Raw genomic sequence first — 12,705 nt, 5'->3', positions numbered from 1 at the left:
GTGTCTGGGAGAAGTGCTGAGCTACGGGTCCTGGCAACGGAGGAGGCCCAGGTATGAATCAGCACCATGGCCAGATACAGCACCATGGCCAGAGCAGGCTCAGGATCAGAGAGACAGGACTCAGACCAGAGCGCCCCCTACAGAGCTGCAGGCGAGCGAGCAAACCTACATAAATTCTGTGAAACAGCGACAGAGTCATGGGGAACGAGGGAAGGAAGTGAGGTGCCTGGCATACAGTAACCACTAAATGACAGTTCTAGAAGATGTCAGTTGTAGCTCACTTGTTTAGCTTTTACGTTTACCTTGTTTTATATTCTATTTCCCTCACAGGAAGATAGACTTCTGGAACCTCACCAACCTGGGAAGGACCTGAGAGCCCTTTCTTTCAGTTCCCTGTTCTAAGACATTTTCACCATCACCACCATCTCACAGATAAAACCATGAAGCCCTGAGTAAGTGGCTCAACCATGGACACCCAGCCATGAAGTTCATTTAAAACACTATGGTTGTGTCCTCAGAGGCCCCTCAGCGCTTCGAAGTTATGGACACAATTTCCTGGACTACGCTGTAACCTAAGAATCAAAGCCATCTCCGTTATAACTACAAATTTATAAAATGGGAGGAAGGTGCCTCCACCACAGAGTGCGTGTGTGCTGACTACTCAACGTGCTAGCTCTAAAGTATCAGACAGTTAAGAAAACGACAATGCACTTGTAACAGCCCTTAGTAACACTTATTACTCTCCTTAGCGGAAAAAAAAATCAGATTATGTAATCTCATTTATTTTGTGATTATGTACAAAATTATGTACATACATAGCAGGGGCTGGAAAATGACTGCAGCTGATTTGATAAGGAGGCGCGATTGTTATTTTTATCTAGTGACTTTAATGGTGTTGACACAACAGACACACAACAGTGATGACACAGGGAAGAGAAGCTGCTCACTCACCCCGGGTTGTACAGCATGACTGCAGACAGGTTTTCACAGGACTTCGAGAGGTCGGTCATGGACAAGCTGAAGGAGGACAGAAGGCCACTCTAAGAGCAGACACAGGGCAGAGCGGTTACCTTGGCAGACAGAGGCCAGTGCTCTGGACTCAACGTTTCAACTTGTGAGAGCAATGAGGTGCACACAGTCCTCACTAGCATGCATACCCACTCATCTTTCTGAAGCCGGTGCATCAGGGGCGGCCTCAATCCTAAGCCCTTGGCTAAAGATGGCAGGGCCCCAGCATGCTCGAACTGGTGAAACTGCCCAGGAATGGCACACCCTGACAGCCACCCCGACTCTGCTGCATGACAGCGAGGGAAGGAGTCAGGACACCTTGGCTGGCCCCATCCCAGCAGGAGCACTGGCCGTTATTGGCAGCAACATGTACACCTACTGAGTGACACAGATGGACGAGGGCAAGGGAAGGGAGACAAAACATAAGAGCCTGATCTGTTTTGCTTCCAGGGAGAGCTACTGGCAAGCACATTTTCTGCAACCATGTATCAAAAGGACTCTCCAGGGAGACCCTGGGCTGGAACAGATAAGAGGCTGCATGGCCGGGACCAGCCGCCGGGGGAAGGCTGGGGTTTGCAGCTTCCTGACTTCCCATCTGCAGGCCTTGCAAAAGCAAGCCGAGATGTGGGGCTGTGCAACCCAGGGGAGGGGCACACACTGGAGGCCGGCAGGTCGGGGTGACTCCCCACTCGCTGGCTCAGGAACAAGTCTGTCTCGGTTTCCCCTCTCGATCAGCTGTGACGTGGGGGTGGGAACACCTTCTGTACAGATGAAGCAGAATACACAGGGAGGTGTGCACAGAACCTCGCCCGCAGAACGTCAGCTGCGGTCTCCATCACCTTCCTCAGCCAAGGACAGCACAGTTTCCCTAAACAGATGTCTCCCTCTCATTTCTTTCTGCGTCTCTCTGGTCCTCCGCCCACCTCCCCCATCCAGCACTTACAGTGCCCTCCGGGTACACCTATCCAACCCAGATGAAGTCTCTCTCAAGTGCCCTCAACTCACTCTCTGCTTCACACCCCAAGAAAAATCCAAAAAAAAAAAAAAAAACAAATAAAAAATAAGCAAACTTTTGGATGAAAGTGATTCTGATACTGGGTTAGCTCCTAACGCAGGTGCACATCAGTGGAAGTCACTCTGCACCATATGCACAAGGATATCCAACTCCTTGGTGGAGGTGGAGGGGGGGAGTGACTCCTGCTATGAACCTGACTTGCTTCCCCTCCTGCTTCATCGGCCAGTAATCTGCTGGGGAACCACTCCCTAGACTCAATCCAGGGAGCTACCAAATGTCTGTGGTTCTGTACTCCAGGAAATCCAACTTCCGGAGCCAGCGTGGAGATCCACCCACCACCCGCCGCAGCCCCCACCCCCACCCCCTGCAGATCAGAGCTGCACCTGGAGATTTCGGGCAGCTCACCTTCCTCTTCTCCCTGAGCTTGGCAGCCTCCTTTGGATGGTTAAAGCGAAACATATTCGTTCTTCCCAAGAGGATCACAGCACCTAGGAGCAGGTAAAAACTGATGATTTTACAGTAAGCAACCTGGTCAGTTGATAACATCATAACATGGAATTTTATAATTGAAACGCAATTTCCAGAGTATATAAATAATCATAAGGGAACGATTTAGTCAAAAGGCTGCTTTCATAAGTCTTAAATGTGCAGATGCTTTTATTTTCATAGCCAACTATCACAATGCTCACCTTACCCAGAGCAGAAGTAGTGGATCCAAACTTTAACATATATTACCTTTAAAACTTAATATACAGATAATTATACTTTTGATTGCTGAGCAGAAAAAAGAAAATCAGTTCTGTGAAGGGATGTAATACCAAGCAAAACATATGGTCAAAAATTTAGGAAATACTTATTAATGCCAGTAAAAGTAGAAATCTCAAAGGAAAGTGCTTTCAAAAGAAAACATGGTAAAATTAACAAAGTACAGGTAATTATTACTGAACTCTCCTTCAGGATTTGACAGAGGAGAAACTGTGCACATGTAGTGTCTATTTCCATGTAAAAACACTGCTTCTTGTTAAAACCCTGTTAAAATTGAGACGGTCGCCTAACCATCCACTGTGGTGGTGGTGCAGTGGATAGAGTGTCGGACTGGGATGCAGAGGACTCAGGTCAAAACCCCAAGGTTGCCAACTTGAGCTCAGCCTCACCAGGTTGAGCGTGGGGTCACTGGCTTCAGCATGGGAGTATAGACATGACCCCATGGTCGCTGGCTTGAAGCCCAAGGTCACTGGCCTGAGCAAGGAATCACTCGCTCTGTTGGAAGCCCCACCCCCCGTCAAAGCACATATAAGAAAGCAATTAATGAACAACTCAGGAGCTGCAACAAAGAATTGATGCTTCTCATCTACCCGTTCCTGTCTGTCTGTCCCTATCTGGCTCTCTCTCTGACTCTCTCTCTCTGTCTCTGTTTAAAAAAATCAAGATGGTCAAATTAGACACACAAGAAAAATCCCTTTAGATCAGGGGTCTCAAACTCACGGCCCGCGGGTTTGAGACCCCTGACCTCACCAAACCCGCGGGCCGCGAGTTTGAGACCCCTGCTTTAGATTGACTAAGTCCTGCTTATTCAGAAAAGGACTGCACAAGGGCTAAGAGAATTCAATGTAAATGCCCAAGGGTAACAAAATCTTTGGGGCTGGGCATCAAAGTTTGGCTTGAATAAACAAATAAACAAGCAATCGCTTTTGAAGGTCAGAGCGGTCCACAGCCCGCACAGGTGCTAGGGAGGGCAGAGCCCACTCATCACTGGGGGCATGAAGGGAAGTGATCTTCCAGAATAGACTCACTGTCTCATTCGGTCCCATCAATACCTGGGAGTCTACCATCCCTCAGAATGGACCGCCTGTTCAATCTTTTTCCTGAACAAGAATGCAACTTCTTTGTGAAGGTAAGCCACACAGACTAGAAGTCAACCATGAAGGACTTCATGTGATGAGGTGTCGAGCATCCAGAGATGAACGCAGGCTGCAGGAGGTGGGGAAAGGCTTTTGCACCAAGGAACTGATAATCTGGTCTCAGAGGACAGCTAGAGGACAAAAGAGGTGTTCCAATGTGCGGTGACCACAGAGAAGGGCTAAGACTTAGACAGGAGAACGGGCCTGCCACAGCTGGAGAGCGGAGGGGGTAAGACCACCCCAAATGCACGACATCTGAAATAGCAGCAAGGTCCGGTGCTGGACAGATGACACAGAAATGACTGTGGGGACCCGAGAGCCAAAGGAAGAATTTGCAGCAAAGGTCAGAAACAGTGGCCAGCACAAAAATTCAGCTCACACATGCATTTTGTGTGTTCTGGGCAACATTTAAAATACAAAATTATTAGTTGCTAACAGTTAAAAATCCACAGTTTTCACATAAAAGTCTGTTTCTCTCCATATTCCCTTCAAAAAATGGGAAGATATGGCATCTGTTGATCCATGATGTCACTTCGCAAAAATCCCCAGGGGGCTGACAGCCACTGCCTTTAGACAGAGCACGGTCCCTCCGGTTGACAGTCATCAGCCTCTCACCTGGACCCTGCAGGTCCCATCACAACCCCAGTCAGCTGTCCTGTGGCTCCACACCAGTCTCTCTCCCTGCCCAGTCAATGTACTACCTCAGATGCCCAAAGAAGCTCAGATTCAATGTGGTCAACACCTAACAGCCTGAGATGGTGACTGAAGAACAAGTGAAGGGCCGGTTCTGGTGGCGGCCAATATCTAGCAGACACGGAGTCAATATGGAAAGGAAACACGCTTTTAGGACATTCAGAAGGGCAGCGGTGGATATTACCCACTCTACATACTGCTTATCCCCCTCGTATAAAACTGTACTCATACATTTTCCAATTATGGAAAGGAACTATTATCATAATTAAGAAAGGTGTTTCCCGTGCCTTTTATAACTATGACTCAGAATTCTGTGCTACACAGAAAGGCAAAAGTTAAGCAGCCTTGCTTTGACTGTATGTATATTTAATACTCTTAAAGTAACATTAGCAATTAATAAGGTAATTGCATTTGAGGTGTTAATTATCTCTAATCCAATTCTTTTTTTCCTCTTTTAATCAAATGCCCAGTCATGCAAATTGAAAATTGCTAAAATGTTAATGGGAAAAATAGAATTGTATTTCAGAGACATAGTTCATATCATATTAATCATAGAAAATAATCTCACCACCCATGTATTTGCATAAAATATAAGTAAAAATTCCTATAAGGAGTTATTAAAACACAGTACCCATGACCATTCCTTGTTTCTATCTGAATAATGCATGTAAACTACCTGACATGTAAAAGGCTCTGCTGAGGCTGGTTTCCTCCTATTGCCTCTGTCACATTCCTTTACTCAACAACTACTGACTTAAAAAATAGGCTTCATTTTTACCTGCTGCTGTTGCTCATTCATCCATTCAACAAACATATACTTAACGAACACCTCCATGTGCTAGTCCCTGCGATAAGCACTGGGGATGCGGAGTTGAACCAGTCAGACATACGCCTTGTCCTTGTGGAGCTTACCAACATGTAGGAGAGAGAAGTAAACAACTCACTAGTCCCACAAAGAAATGCAGAGCTGGCCCTGGAGGAGAGCTGCCCCGCCCGGCGTTTACAGAGCACGTAACAAGGGTGGACTGCAGAAGAGGTGGGAAAGGGTGCCTCAGGGAGGGGCTGCTCAGGACAAGCTCTGGAGACTGGTGGGGGTGGGTGGGAGATAGAGGGAACAGCATACGTAAAGGCTCTTTGGCAGGTAAAGACAATGATGGCGATGATAATGAGGAGGAGGAGGAGGAGGAGTCATTGGAAGACAGGTGTATGTCTACAGAGAGGAAACAAAGGAGAGCATTACGCAAGATGAGGCCTGAGAAAAGGAGCAGGTGACAGAACCCCTCAGGTTAGAGTGAAGGATGACACGCACAGGCGCTGTGCAGCGGCACTACGTGATTAGGTGTCAGCTCCAGAAAGACCCTTCTTTCCACTGTTTGAAGAATGAAACAGAGAGGGACAAGTAGACATGGATGAATAAGGTGGGAGGCTACTGCAATGGTCCAAGTAAAGACAATGGTGGCTCAGAACTGGGGAGGAGGGGAAGAAAGGAAATAACCAAACCAGGAAGATGTTTAGGAAATAAGGGCAACAGGACTCCATGACGAACTAGATACAGCCCAGGGGGGGAGGAGGATGGGCCCACGGGGTGGACTGTAATAATTAGTTGGGTTATAAGTTGTTCACAGACTGAGAACACTAGAAAAAAATTAAGATTGCATTAGAGGAGAAATCATGACTTTGGTTTTGCACATAATGAATGTAAGATGCCTTTGACAGGTAGAAATATGGGTCAGAAGCTCCAGAAGAAAAACCTAGAATAGCTAGCTAGCTATCTAGCAACCTCCTACCTCCTTACTACCTACTTATATATGTGTACATATAGCACACACATACATACACTTATCTACCTAATAGCTTTGTATAGAGGTATATGTGTGTGTATGTGTGTGCATGTGCAAGTGTGTTCATATCACTCTCAATAGATTTGGAAGTGATTTTTAAAAAATGAAACCACAGGTGTGGGGAAGTCTCCTGAGGAGAGAACAGTGAGGTGGTACAGACTGGGCACCTTGAGGAATGCTAGCTTTTAATGTCCAACCAGAGAAGGATGAACCCGCAAAGGAAACTGAGAAAGGGCCATTGGACAGAAAAAAAAGAAAGAAAACCTTAGAAGCCAAGGGAAGAAGTGGTCAAGGATGCAGAATGCTTCAGAGAGATCAGTCAAGATAAAAAGACTGAAAAAGGCCATCGGGCATGCTGGCATGGGGGTCAAGGGTGCCCTCAGTGAGAACATTCTGATAGCGCTCAGAAGCCAGACTGAAGGGGTTAAGGAGCCAGAGCTAAGGATCCGAGTCCAGACAGACAACTCCCTCAGAAGTCTGTGTATAAAGAGAAAGGCGGAGTTGGTAGGATCTGGATGGGGTTTATGGATCCCATGGGATAGTTTATTGTTTTGTTTTGTTTTTTGTTAAAAAGGAAAGCCTCATGAAATGATATTAAAAAGAAATATGAGGCCTGAAAGAAAATAAATGAACGAATGAGAGTAAGTGATGGTGTAAGGTTTCTGGACGACACCCAGAGCATGCGTCTTGCCCTGAAGTCGGGGCGGCCAAGGACGACTCACTTCTTAATGTCTCTGAATCTAGCTTCCTCACTTAGTCACCAAACTGGATATAAGGTTCCTTTCAGACCTTAAATCTCTTTAACTATGAAATAATTCTTGATCTGAGGTTAATGTAATTAATCACAGCAGATGGACTTTTTGTGATGCTCTTAATTTGTAACTTTCAGAGTATGTTTCAACCTTCCTGAAATATATGATGGCTTCTTTGAGATTACTTCAGGGCCTGTTAAATACCTGAAGATAGACACACTCCAGATGGTCTTAAAAGGGAAATGACATTGTGAAAGGGAAGACAAAGACACTCGTTAACAACAACAAAAAAGCTTCATTTAGATCTCTGTGAATAAAAGCACTGAAGGCTGGTTTCACAGGAGATTTTCTGTTTTAATATTTCAGATAAACCAAAAAGATTAAACATGTAAACATTTCTAGTGATTTTTAAGGAGTATAGCAATAATACTCATCAGTATCAGTATTAATTACTTTTGTCAAATTTTATGTGATATTTCCCAATTCTGCTACTACACAAATAAATCAATTCCTAATTCTGCTACCACACAAATAAATGAAATGTGAATATTCCTGAGGAGATGATGTCTGAATATTTCATTGGGTTACAATGAATATAAACAAAAGACAACAGTATTCTCAAAAGTGCATGGTCTGATGTAATGTGAGTTTAGAGGCCAAAAAACAGGAGCCCTTCAAAATTAAGCATGGCTCCACATTCTGAATTTAATTTCTTTAGAACCCCACACTCCATGTAATCCCCCCGCCATGCACACAGACAAGATAATGACATACTACTAAACTATGTGAAGTGAAAGACACATTTTAATTTTAGATACAGTAGTCAAAGAAAAAAAAAAAGCTCCACATGGGAACAGACAAATCTTTGGAATGGCGCTGAATATGAGGTTGGGGTAAGTAAGGTAGGGAGGGTGAAGTTCTTTTTTTTAAATTTTTTTTCAGTGAGAGGAAGGGAGGAAGAGACAGATTCTTGCATGAGCCCTGAACAGGATCCACCCAGCGAGCCCAATAGGGGGTGATGCTCTGCCCATCTGGGGCGTTGCTCTGTTGCTCAGCAACCAAGCTCTTCTTAGTGCCTAAGGTGGAGGCCATAGAGCCATCCTCAGTGCCCAGAGCCAACTTGTTCCAATTGAGCCATGGCTGCAGGAAGGGAAGACAGAGAGAGAGAGAGAGAGAGAGACAGAGACAGAGACAGAGACAGAGACAGAGGGAGAGAGAAGCAAGAGGGTGAAGGGGTGTAGAAGCAGATGGGTGCTTCTCTGTGCTGTGACCGAAAATTAAACCTGGGACATCCACATGTTGGCTGACGCCCTACCACTGAGCCAACCGGCCAGAGCCAAGGGTGAAGTTCTTAGTTCACATCCTGACTGAAAACAAAACAAAAAACTAACTTGCTTGTGTGTGACAATTTTCCTTATGACTTAAAATGTCTTAAAAATATTTATATAAAAATAAGTTATGATAGCGGCACCATGTTGGGGACCTGATAAAGTCTGATTTCCACTAATATATTCTAGTACTTAAGAACACATTAAATAAATAATATGTTCAGGGCCCTGAAGTCTTGTGTCATTTACTTTATTGTATATGATGCCCAGATCACAGTACTTTTTCTTTCTAAATTTTACAGAAGTTACATAATTTTTCTCTATCACTGGTTTTGGGCAGTGATATGAGGAAGATTAAGATTTGTCATGGTGTTTGTGTTGGGTAAGAAAATGTCACATGACTACTAATGAATTCATACAGGACACAAGGCTGGGTTAAAGGGTGGCTCAGATGATGACAGGCCCTGGGCATCAAGTGTAGCAGAGTCAGAAGCAATACCAGCCTTCAGATCATCAGCCAGTATTTGTGAATGACAGAAATGCACATGACATCTTCCCAAATAGCCACCCAGGCCATCCTTTCCTGTGCTACGTTTGTAATTCAAATACGGATTTACAATTTCCTGCTTTAGATAAATCACTTAAATCCCATTTACACTTGGTAAAGCAAAAATTGCAAACTTATATTATTGGACTCTGAAGAAGAAAGAAAATAGATTTTCAATCTTTGCTACTGGGGTTTCCAGCCAAATAATCCATCAAGAGCTATCTGTCCAATTGGGTGCACAGGCCAAACTTAGAGCTCTATAAAATCTCAAGATGCTTCAGCCCCATGCCCAAAGACACTTTTAGATGCGTGTGTATGAGAAGGCGCAGGATGACTGGGAGCAGATTTTTCTCTTCTTAAAGCCTTGGGAGATAGAAAAGGAGTATGGATACAGGTCTCAGGCTTCTGAAGGAAAATGTAGAAAGGATATGAAGTAATTAGAGGAGACACCAGACAGTATACAATAAAATAAATTCAAAGGGACCGAATGGCAGGGATTACACTGGCTGCTCCAGATATTAGTAACTTTCTTCAATTCATTTTCTTTGCTATCAACAATATTACTTACTCTGTTAGTAACAATCTCAACTCTTTAGTTCTAGCCTCACACTCTCCACAATGTCAGTATCCCATTGTTTCTTCTCAAGTAGTTCTTCCAAAATGCGTCCCTTCTCCCTGCGTCCAACCTTCATCCAGCCCTTTTTGTTCCTGCTCATCTCCAAGCCTCCACTTGGGCTCGGCAGACCCTGCACTGTCCTTCATTTCTGCTATCACATTACCCATCTACTGAAGGGTGAGCACCTTGCACACAAAATCCCCACTGCCAGTCCGAGGTTCACAAGCCCCCCAAACCTGCCAGGGCCCAGAGGCCTTGGTCTCCAAACTACTTTTGCTCCCTACCTTAGCTGTTTTCCAGCCTATAGACATTTCTCCACTGCACACTTTGGTTGAAGCATATCTAAGTCACCTTTTTAACATGTACCATTATGACAAATACATTCATTCACTGAAGAATTTGGCTTTAGGCAAACTTATCTTTTTTTAATACTCTAAAGCTATCCTGTGGCAGGAGTTTGGGTTCTACATAAGATGGATTGAGTATACTAGACCAGTGGTTGGCAAACTGCGGCTCATGAGCCACACACGGCTCTTTGGCCCCTTGAGTATGGCTCTTCCACGAAATACCATGTGTGGGCGCTACCTCGATAAGGAATGTACCTACTTATATAGTTTAAGTTTAAAAAATTTGGCTCTCTAGACATGGAAACAACCAAAAAGCTCTTCAATAGAAGACTGAATAAAGAAGATGTGGCACATATACACTATGGAATACTACTCGGCCATAAGAAATGATGACTTCGGATCATTTACAACAAAATGGTGGGATCTTGATAACATTATACAGAGTGAAATAAGTAAATCAGAAAAAAACAAGAACTACATGATTCCATACATTGGTGGAACATAAAAATGAGACTAAGAGACATGGACAAGAGTGTGGTGGTTACCAGGGGTGGGGGGAGGGAGGACGCGGGAGGGAAGGAGGGAGAGGGTTAGGGGGAGGGGGAGGGGGAGGGACACAAAGAAAACTAGATAGAGGGTGACGGAGGACAATCTGACTCTGGGTGATGGGTATGCAACATAATTGAATGACAAGATAACCTAGACATGTTTTCTTTGAATATATGTACCCTGATCTATTAATGTTACCCCATTAACATTAATAAAAATTTATTTAAAAAAAATTGGCTCTCAAAAGAAATTTTAATCGTTGTACTGTTGATATTTGGCTCCGTTGACTAATGAGTTTGCTGACCACTGTACTAGACCCTGTCCCTCCCACTGTCACTGACTATGCAGGCGGCAGGTATGTGCGGGACCTGGAAAGGGAACAGTGGCAGGCAGGTTGAAGAAGACCAGCATCTGAAGCACCAGTAAACCAGTGGTGAGTTTACCATTTTTTCCGTCCAGTGTTCCCTGGCTTGGTCTTAGGAGGAAGCCCAAAATTTGACACCAGAGAAGAGAGAATTTCAGGAGAAGCCTTCAAATTCAGGTTTGTAGAGGAAAGAAAGGGTCCTCTGGCAGCAACGGTGGCAGCAGCAGGGGACTCACAGGTGCCTCAGCCAATAGGGGAGTGGGAGTCTCTCTCCAATCACAGGAACTGTGGTCCCCAAGAGGGTGGGACAGACCTCTGTACCTTTTTCCTCTCTCTGTCCTCTCAGTGCTTGGCTCTGGACATGGGCACAAGTGCAGGAAGTACATGACAAATAGTATAAAGCTCCATGTTTCTAGCAAGATGACAGAAAAAGGAAGTCTTGTGGAGGGTATAGAGAGAGATGTTCAGGAGCGCGTCATCACAGAATTCTTTATGCATTCCCAGGCCATACCCAACTGTGCAAGCCTGAATCTGACACTCAAGGACACATAAAGACCGAGAACTGACCTAACATACAGACCACTGCTCAGGTCCCAGACTGGCCACTGGGTAGTACACGAATGGGACAGACAGGGACAGCCCGCAAAGCCCTTGAAAACTGAATTGACTTTGGAACTGGAATCTCAACCCACAGAGGCTGATTCTAACTTATGGTCTGAATCCAATCAGGTCAACTGCCTGCTAAAACAAAACAACAGAAAACAAAAAACGCAACATTTCCCATAGAATTCAAATAAGACCTGGAATCTCATAACATAATATCAAAAGCATCCGGGATGCAATCTAGTATTACTCAGCAGGTGAAGAACTGGGAAACATTCAAGTTATTTGCCAAAGGAAAAAAAAAAAAAAGTCAACAGATGTTAATTCTGAGATCAGAAATGGAGTTATTTGATAAAGACTTTAAATCTGCTACTATAAAAATGTTCAAATAGTTCAAACACAGGAGAACGCTCTCGAAATGTAAAAAAAATTTCAACAAAGATATAAAGAAGAATCCAATATTACAACTAAAAAATATATTAATGAAAATAACCCATCGGATGAGCTCAATTATCAGAACAGAGATGACAGAGAAAGAGGGTCAGTGAACTTGGAGACAGATTAATTAAAACTATGTAACTTGAACAGTGAATAGAAAAAAGTTTACCAAGCCATAAAAATAAGCAAACAAAGCCTCAGAGATCTGTGAGACAACACTAATATTTAACAGTCATGTTATTGGAGCCCTAAAAAAAAAAGAAAAGAAAATAGTGCAGAAGAAAAATTTAAACAAACAATGGTTGAAAACTTCCCAAATCTGTAGAAAGATATAAACCTACAGATTCAAGAAGCTTGGTAAACCCCAACAAGGTAAACACCAAGAAATCCATGCCAAGATGTTGGGGACTGAAAAGTAAACAGGTATGTTGCAGTTTGGATATCTAGGGGACAGCAGTGTTGGGCCCAATCCCCCACCTCACCTGCCTAATTAAAGTTAACAAAAAGGGCTGTGCTTCTCTGCCTGTTCTGCCCGCCCATGTTCCCCGGAAGGACTGGATGCTACTTACTCCTTTGTTTAAAGTTAAGATGGTGGGGGGTTTTCTGCACCTGGTGGTTTTCTTGGGTTGCCTTGGAAATGTCACTGAATTGTTAATGGCCCACCTTACCCAGAAAATTAAGAAGGATGTCTTTCTGGGAGCGG

General features: G+C 44.2%; 1 protein-coding gene across 4 annotated transcripts in view; it reads right to left on the bottom strand.

Moving 5' to 3' along the window:
- Nucleotides 1-12,705, bottom strand: part of KIF16B (kinesin family member 16B) — a 354,538-nt gene that overhangs the window by 144,133 nt on the left and 197,700 nt on the right. For all 4 annotated transcript variants that reach the window (XM_066387102.1, XM_066387103.1, XM_066387104.1 and 1 more), the window contains exons 17-18: nucleotides 2,429-2,511; nucleotides 952-1,040 (exon numbers count right to left, since the gene is read on the bottom strand). In XM_066387102.1, coding sequence (XP_066243199.1) covers nucleotides 952-1,040; nucleotides 2,429-2,511 — 172 coding nt within the window. The remainder of the gene's footprint in view (nucleotides 1-951; nucleotides 1,041-2,428; nucleotides 2,512-12,705) is intronic.

Source organism: Saccopteryx leptura, chromosome 5 (assembly GCF_036850995.1).
Source record: "Saccopteryx leptura isolate mSacLep1 chromosome 5, mSacLep1_pri_phased_curated, whole genome shotgun sequence".
Lineage (NCBI taxonomy): Eukaryota > Metazoa > Chordata > Mammalia > Chiroptera > Emballonuridae > Saccopteryx > Saccopteryx leptura.
Note: the sequence above shows the minus strand (reverse complement) of the source record. Positions and strands in the feature narration are given on the sequence as shown.